At 44.9% G+C, this 8,950-nt stretch overlaps 1 protein-coding gene and 1 long non-coding RNA gene across 3 annotated transcripts in view; both read right to left on the bottom strand.

Annotated features, from left to right (window-relative positions):
- Positions 1-106: 106 nt before the first annotated feature.
- On the bottom strand, positions 107-2,825 carry LOC118242816. Its single transcript, XR_004777052.1, has 3 exons — positions 2,702-2,825; positions 321-402; positions 107-129 (listed from the first exon to the last, which is right to left on the bottom strand). It is a non-coding gene; the product is annotated as an uncharacterized LOC118242816 (long non-coding RNA).
- A 2,921-nt stretch (positions 2,826-5,746) lies between these two features.
- Positions 5,747-8,950, bottom strand: part of unc13bb (unc-13 homolog Bb (C. elegans)) — a 68,293-nt gene continuing 65,089 nt past the window's right edge. The window contains exons 36-40 of one of the 2 annotated variants that reach the window (XM_035535896.1): positions 8,730-8,877; positions 8,081-8,137; positions 7,778-7,870; positions 6,822-6,981; positions 5,747-6,423 (exon numbers count right to left, since the gene is read on the bottom strand). In XM_035535896.1, the coding sequence (XP_035391789.1) occupies positions 6,138-6,423; positions 6,822-6,981; positions 7,778-7,870; positions 8,081-8,137; positions 8,730-8,877 (744 nt within the window). In that variant the 3' untranslated portion in view covers positions 5,747-6,137. The remainder of the gene's footprint in view (positions 6,424-6,821; positions 6,982-7,777; positions 7,871-8,080; positions 8,138-8,729; positions 8,878-8,950) is intronic. The other variant, XM_035535895.1, reaches the window with a different exon arrangement.

The raw sequence follows: 8,950 nt of genomic DNA, 5'->3' as shown, positions 1-8,950 counted from the left end.
GTACGCACACAAACGCACACGCACACACACACACATACACGCACACACACAAGCACACGAAAACAGCCCTTACAGCATATTTGAAGGAAAGATTGAATTCTCTATCGTTGGCTCGTAAATGCCTCTCTCCTGTGGTGGAAGAAAATAGAACCAGCACTTACAAACAGAAGGAGAACAATGTATACTTAGAATGAAAAGACCTTTAAGCACTGTTTTAAAGTGTTCTGTTGTGCATTCATATGAAAGCATCTGTTAGACTTTCACAAAATGACAAAGGAGTAACGTTACACAATGCAATTCCTGCAGAGGGACATGATTACCTTGTACTTTGTCTTTCCTGAACGTCAGACCACACGCAGACAGCACAGATCCCATCTTCCAGTCTACACAACGTGCAGCATACTGGAAACAGAGCAGAAGAAACAGAATAAAAAAAGACCCGATTAATGTCACCGATTACCTGGTCAGTGGTACTGAATAAAGCAAAACAATGACCTCTAACAAACAGCGCTCACATTAAAAAAGACTCACTGAAAAATTCCAGTTGAATTATAATTATAACAATATAAAATATATAATATAAACAATATAAAAATATAAAAATAACAAAATGACGACATAAAAGATCAATACACAACAAACTTCACTTTCATCAATCCCATGTACATAAGGTATGTGCAGTTTGTGTATCAGAGTTGTGTGATAATTAGTGGATTACAGGTGTGTTTCTGCCTCTGAGTAGTTAATAATCGACCAGACATGGCTGGGGAAATACAGAAAGCTTTCTGCAGTTGTATCTCTTATCAACGCTGTGGACATGGGGATGCATTTACATTACACCAACCCCCCCGTAATTATTAATTTTAAAAACTGTTTACATTAGAGCTGCTATTAAAGTCATCAAACCCTAACCAGAGTCCATGATCCTTTATCCGTGATCAAGCCGTGATCCATATGGAGCATTTGGGAAACCATTTTATTTATTTATTACAAGATATTGACAATATTGCCAGTGTAGTGCAATAGAGTCCAATACAGTTCAAACTAAGATACATTTGTGAAGGAAGGTTGGATCCTTATGTGCTCTTGTGAGTAATTTCAAAAAGAGAGAACAAGGGAGAACCGATAAGCATCTTGCCTGCCCCGCCCCCTGCCCCGCCTGCCTACCCTGCTTAACTCCACCTTCCACACCTACACCATTTGCCCCGCCTGCCTACCCTGCTTAACTCCACCTTCCACACCTACACCATTTGCCCCGCCTGCCTACCCTGCTTAACTCCACCTTCCACACCTACACCATTTGCCCCGCCTGCCTACCCTGCTTAACTCCACCTTCCACACCTACACCATTTGCCCCGCCTGCCTACCCTGCTTAACTCCACCTTCCACACCTACACCATTTGCCCCGCCTGCCTACCCTGCTTAACTCCACCTTCCACACCTACACCATTTGCCCCGCCTGCTTGCCCTGCTTAACTCCACCTTCCACACCTACACCATTTGCCCCGCCTGCCTACCCTGCTTAACTCCACCTTCCACACCTACACCATTTGCCCCGCCTGCTTGCCCTGCTTAACTCCACCTTCCACACCTACACCATTTGCCCCGCCTGCTTGCCCTGCTTAACTCCACCTTCCACACCTACACCATTTGCCCCGCCTGCTTGCCCTGCTTAACTCCACCTTCCACACCTACACCATTTGCCCCGCCTGCCTACCCTGCTTAACTCCACCTTCCACACCTACACCATTTGCCCCGCCTGCTTGCCCTGCCCACCTGCCGCAGCACAAAGCCCATCCTGAAGCTTCAAGCAGCACTTCCTTACCTACTAAGCTCTTAGATATCAGTGTGAATTACAGTGGTGATAACAGCTAGGCCATAACCCTGTACATTAGACCAAAAACACTCTCTCTCTCTCTCTCTCTCTCTCTCTCTCTCTCTCACACAGTCCTAACATCATTTATCTTATCTTTCAGCTGGCTGAACCGCCATGATGCCAAGCTCATCTCAGGAGTAAGGAAAAGGTCGACAAAAAAGAATGAAACAAAATCAAAACGTTTGAGTCAAAAGGAACAACCTTCTGAGTTTCACAGGATGTAATCTAGTTCAGACATATTAACTGTGCTTAAATTAAGACCAGACAGACCGCCAGGAGAGGAAGTTTTTCTTTAACAGAACAGTAGAAGCCAATATGAATATGGGGTTCAGAAAAGAAACATTTAACATGGTCAGTGCGACAACGGCCCTGACAACCCTGAGTTGGTCACAGTGACTTGTTACAGGTCAGTGACCACAGCTATGCTGTGACCTCTGCCAGTCTAGACCCAATCACCCCCACCGCCCCAACACACCGTCAAACTGGTAAAACAACTGTTACACAACCACCTTTATCCTTACCTATACTCATGCCTAACAGCGCCTAGAAATTACACCAAAATACCTGTAACCTTTGGACCAGGGCAAGGCTCTCATTCCTTTTTTTTGTACAAATTATATCTAAATATCTACCATTTGTGTTTCCTTCAAGGCTGTCATGGTGATGAGTAAATTCTGTGTCAGGGCAATGCGTGGCATGCCGCAAATAATTAGTTCCTTCCTTAAATGTCTTTATATCACAAGAATCTTTAACACCAGTAGGACTGAAGCCCAGCACAAAGACCCCTTTATTTAAAGGTCAAAATAGCCCAGTGTTGACACATACCTGAATCAGAAGAGAAGTTCCATCCAAGTTCCTGAAGACAGAGCCTCGTCTCTCACGCTGCCTCACCCACACACACAATCACAGGAAGAGCAAAAAGATGGACTACAATTCCCACAATGCAACAGTGCACACCCCTCCACTTGTCCCAAGTAGGGGATTGTTCAGATGAGGGCTTCACATGAAAGTAACACCTCTGGGCAGGGTCTCATGGGGTTAAGAGCAGAGGAATAGGTCAACGACTCAGGGAAGCAGAACAGCGTGGAGGAGACACAGAGGTAGAGAGAACCGACAGAGAGCAACAGAAGACAGGAGCTGGGCGGCAGGTGGAACGCAAACAGTACCTGACCTTTGGACTGTGGTGGGTACAGCCAGACCAGTAAAGCCCCGGCTGCATGCGTGACGTAGACTGTCCCAGAGGAACTACAAACCGCATGTGGAGAATAGCACTTCAGCACAGGGCCCAGCGCTTGTGTGTATTTCCAGCTGTTTCTTTGTTTTCTTGTGAGTTTTAATTTTTTTCCAACTTAGATTGTTTTTGGTGTAATAGGGTGGTAGCTATGTGTGTACAGAATGCTACTGTGCAGTACAACTGTTTACATACCTTATACACAAAGTCATTTGCAGGATGGTAGATTTACACGTTTTAATGATTACACAAACACAGTGACAGCATACAATATAAATAAACTTTCACATTTCAAATGTGATTTCAACAGACTTCTTGCATCATGTTTGATCAATCACTGTTATTAGTGCAAGAATTGTTTAAAAAAGGACTAACAAAAGCTAAATTCTGCACAAATTGGCACAAGGAGCTTGTATTTAGCAGAGGTCACACTCTCTCTTTTAAAGGTCACAGTAACTAACAGTATATTTATACAGGGTGAAGGTGACTCTAATATACAGGTGTGCTAGGTATATAAATACATTTGATAGTTTTCTATGACCACTGACAAAATGATGAGGCTTTCTAAACATAGAAAATGTTTTATGAAAAACCCAATATTCTCTGAGACAACGTTTTAGCTTCACATGGTGAGTATGTTACAGTGAGTATTTTAATGTTGTTTTATACATTTAACATGATGCCAGTGTTGGATTTTCCATGTAAGCATTTCAGATGAAAATACAGATATTCTGAAATAAGCCACATGACAAGCCCATACAGTAATACCAAAATCTTCAACCTGAAAAATTACTTCTAATAATGGAAACATGGACACAAACATTGCTTTTATAAACCATTCATAAAAAAACTCAGAAAAACTACAGCAAATAGGCAAAAGAGGAGAAAAGAACAGAACAGACCTCGTTCCTATTTACTTCACAAGATGAGAAATCCACGTCAAAACGACCAAATCAAGATTCAACTGAACTTCCATTTTTGTTTTGAAATGATCAACTAAAGTAAGGCCACATAGCAGTGAGGAAAAAACACGTAGAACTTTTTGACCAACTCTGGTGATCATCTGACCTTTGACTCCTGAGGGGTATATACAGACTCAACCACCACACTACCATAGCACCTTTATACAAATTCATACTGGTTCATTCACTTCATGGTACAACACATTCTTTACCTACAGTGATTAAAACGTCACATAGACCCGAACGACAAACCACACCATGAAAACTGAAACTAGAACAACATCTACGTGCGTCTGAGTGCCATCTGGGATCTGAGGTGTCTGGGACATCTTAATGGAGGTAAGCACCTCGGCTTCTACTTGACCGCAAAACTAGAGACACAGATCTGATTGAATTAACTGTCCAACCAAAACCATAATGCTACAAACAATAGGCATCAATTAACATCAGGCAATTTACACTACTCTGCTTGTGGCTACTAACTTCCAATTTGGTTTGCATGAACAATTTTGTTCAAACTCTAATTTTCAGTGTTCGAGCTTTGTTTATTGCTGTATGTTGACTCCTTGTCTGTAAGCCCACAGGCTTGGGCATCATGGAACATCACATTACACTACCATCCTATCATAGCCTTGCATGGTTGGTTCTTTAGCCGGGACTTTTATTCTGAAGTTTACTCTGGCTTCCTAGCTTTCACTTTCTTATCAAAGTCACATGACTATTAAAACATGGTTGGTTCCAGCTGTTTTCCAGCCAGACAACCTTGTTGAAGTTTGACTAAATTCCATCCTGTGTTCCTGGTCAGGAACCATGTGTTTTTTGGTCGGTCGGTCGCTCTCTCTCGCTCTCGCTCTCCAGTGCTGACCAGGTCAGACGACAAGCACTGTAGTGTGGAAGGCACACAGCTGGCTGTCACATATATCATGTTTGGCTTTACTAAGTGTCACAGGGAGGTCACGTATGAGTGGTCATGGAGCTGTACTGTTTACAGACCTAGGACAATAGGACCTGAAATACAAAGTTAAAATAGTGACTAGTACGAGAAGAAAAAAAACAAAACAAAAACAAAACACCATAATTACTTCACTGCATCAACAAAATAAGGCATTTATACACAGTGCAAAACATACACATGACAAATACACGGGATACTGCAAAAAAGTGCACAATACATCTAAGAATTGTGTGTATATTCTACTGTTTGAGCCTCATCCGATACACTCGAATGTAGTCAAAAGTGCACGTGTACACACACACACACACACGCATGCACATGCGCATGCACACACATGGTAGCCAAACAAGTTCACAGTGACAGATTAATCACAGGACTGAGTGAGTCCTGAGCATGACAAAAAAAATACAGAGGCGGGGGGGGGGGGGGGGGGGGGGGGGGGGGGGGGCGGCAGAGGGAGAGAGAGAGAGAGAGAGAGAGAGACACAGAGAGAGAGAGCGGGTGTGTGTGTATGAGAGAGAGAGAGAGAGAGAGAGAGAGAGAGAGGGTGTGTGAAAGAGAGAGAGAGGGTGTGTGTGTGAGAGAGAGAGAGAGAGAGAGAGAGTGTGTGTGAGAGGGTGTGAGAGACAGGGAGAGAGAGAGAGAGAGAGGGGGTGTGTGTGTGTGAGAGAGAGAGAGAGGGTGTGTGTGTGTGAGAGAGAGAGAGAGGGTGTGTGTATGAGAGAGAAAGAGAGAGAGAGTGTGTGAGAGGGTGTGAGAGAGACAGGGAGAGAGAGGGCACAACAGAGAGAATCATTCTGCTAGTGAAAAGCTATTAGCTTCTGAATCAGCAGTAGAATGAGAACAACCCAATTTTTCCATCTCCTCCACCCACATGTGCAGCATTCAAACCCCTCCCCCATAACACAGGAACCTGGCCAGGACACGCCCACGAGTCTGCTCCGCCCATCTGTGCACCAGTGAACCCTCATCCACAGATCACAGGCAGCTCCCAGTAGCAGCACAGATGTCATGACACCTCCCAACAAATCACACATCCTTCCCACTTTCTACTTTTCATCCGTTGTTAGAGAGAGAGGCCTACTCGCTCTCTCTCTCTCTCTCTCTCTCTCTTCACCTTCCCTCCTCCGCAGAGCGCGTCTCGGACTTTAGCTTGACGAACTCTTTGGCTACCTCGTCCCCCGAGCGCTGCGACAGGATGCGCATGATAGTGAGGCCGGTGTCATCCATGTGCACCTGTGTGCCCAGCGGGCACCAGCAGGCACAGCTCACCCGCTGGGCAACATCACCCAGCTGGATGACAGCGACGCCCACCACGCGGTCCGCCCGTCCAAAGCAGTAGTCCTTCACACACACTTGCAGCTCGTAGCACTCTGGCCCATCCTCGTTTCCTAGGATACTGTCTCACACACACACACACACACACACACACACACACACACAAATCATTGCATGGTTTGACATTGCAGAGTTTAAAAACAGTTACTACAGACACACAGGCACACACACTTGTGTAACCAGGTTTGGCTGTAAATAACTGCAGTTTTGAAAGCAACAAATTCTGGTTCATGACTTCTGTTTATAGTCAGCATCAGTAAAAGAAAAGAGGAACAGACAGTGAGAGAGAGAGAGAGAGAGAGAGAGAGAGAGAGAGAGAGAGAGAGAGAGAGAGAGAGAGACACACACACAGGGAAAGAATGAGAGAGTGCAAGAGAGAGAAAAAGATACAATAGCAAAATAGTAGTAGATAGAGTAAAATAGATAGATCTGATCTGGTCTGCTGGAACCTTTACTCACAAGTGGAAGGTCTCGTTGAATTTCGGTGCCCAGCTGTTGTTCTTGGACTTGGTGGTGAACTTGCGTTTCTTGTCACTGAGGTGTGGGCCAATCATGGTGATCTCCACAAAAGGCCGGAACATTCCGGATGTTTGCCACTTCAGGTCATTTGCAGCCACCACTGAGCCCAGGTTGCAGATGATTAATTCGTGATGAAAATCAGCTTTACTCAGAAACGCTAGAATGGTCTTATTTGCACCTTATCAGCTGTCTACCAGTCAAACTGTCCGTTGGTTTAATGTCATGGATTAATACTGAAGCTTTCAACAGGAAAAAGTGGGACAGTCGTAGAATGGGCTGTAACTAATGAAAACATCACGGGGCGGTTGCACCAACAAGGCTTAACTAAGACGGACTTACTCAGTAAATTAGTCATAGTGAAGACCATTTACCAGAAAGGAGATTACGGCTGGTGCACTAAGTAAAGCTACACCTAGGTGCAACTAGGCCCAGTTGTAGCTGTGTGCATCCACGTCATACATCTGTAACAATGACAGTTGCTAAGCAACTTGCACTACTATTAAGCAAAACTGCAACTCATTCTTACTGTGGCAAAAAAGTCTGCTGGTTCCCACTAGCCTACCAGCTACGGAGCAAAAAACAACCCGCAGAAGTAATTTTGCCGACAGTGAATTGAAGTATATGGTTAGTTTACACAGAGCGACAATGACCTCTAAACAAAGCAGTGTAATAAATTTAAAAAACAGTCACCTTCAGCAGTTCTCTGACTTGAATGAATTTTATGCCCCATCTTAGGGAAAATTCAGCTTGCGACAGGTCGGTTCAACAGTCTTAAAGTTATGGCCAGAACGTTACAACCAAAGGTAGCTTATGATTTAACTTAAGAGCCATTGGTGCAACCGGCCCCAGGAACTCAATAAACGTCTAGCGTTCGCTCAGGCTGCAGGGGACCTCACCTTTCACAGTCACCTTGTGCTCCCCTGTGCCTGGATGGGTGAATAGATCAATCTGTATGGACACTTCTCCCATGGGCTTATCCACACCTGAGGCTGGAAATGCGCGCACACACACGCACACACACAGAGAGAGGGGCTGAAACCTTCTAGCAAACGTTCAAGGATTGGGTGGGGGGCGGGGTTACATACACTTCTTGTCCTATCATTTACATTTGCAGGTTTGGTCCTGTGGGTTACATTGTGAGCGAGGGGAAGAGGGAAGATGGCCTGGAGGGGAGCTGTTCTGGGGTCAGAGGAACCTACCCCTGGATGGCTGGGTTTTCTCACTATGTGTTATCCTCATCCCTTTCCCACCATGCACTGGGGCAGAAAGATGGTGCAGAAAGCAGAGCACAGTGGTGGAGGCAGAGAAACAGAGAAAGAACAACAGGACGAGTCAAAAGCACAAGAGAGCGGAAGACCAAAGCGGAGAATAAAGACCTAAAGAGAGAGCAAAGGTTTCCCCTACAGCAGGAAGTTCACAAGCACCATAATGGGTCAGTGACACCTCTGGATATACCAAGGACATGCTCTTCAGTGACCTCTGCTGGTCACTAGCTCATACTGCAAAACATCCCCAAAACTCTGAATGTATGGAAAGCATGAATACATTAGCTGGGACCCTTCTGTTTGTGTTTAAGTACGCAGCATGCTTTGGTGCGTGTGTGGTGTGAGAGAGAGAGAGAAAGATAGTAATAGATATATAGAGATCTAGCTATCTGTCTTTCTTTCTGAATATGATTTTAGTTAGTATATACACAGAGATAGTGAAGGTTTCCAGAGAAACAGGACATTTCATACAGAGCTCCTTTAGCTGTGCAAGCAAAGTGCTTTGGAAGTTGTAGGAGGTCAAAGAAATTTGTTTCAAACAGTAGATGTTTAAATTCCAATATTCCGGGCCCATGACTCCTACCCTGAGCATGCTGGGTAGTGACAAAGATCTTGATGAGCGTGTCAGTGGTCTGTGTGTAAAGGGACAGGGCATGACGGAGCGATGCCAGCTCAGGGCTCTTCTCCAGAAAGGTCTTCTTCAGCCCATTCCCTCCAGCATGGAAATATTGCTGAAGAGAGAGCAGAAAAAGACAGAGATCTCCAACACCACGCCACACTAGTGGAGAGACTTCAGCTGCACCC

This window comes from Electrophorus electricus, chromosome 17 (assembly GCF_013358815.1).
Source record: "Electrophorus electricus isolate fEleEle1 chromosome 17, fEleEle1.pri, whole genome shotgun sequence".
Taxonomy (NCBI): Eukaryota; Metazoa; Chordata; class Actinopteri; order Gymnotiformes; family Gymnotidae; genus Electrophorus; species Electrophorus electricus.
The sequence above is the reverse complement of the archived record's forward strand: the minus strand, read 5'-3'. Positions and strand labels throughout refer to the sequence as shown.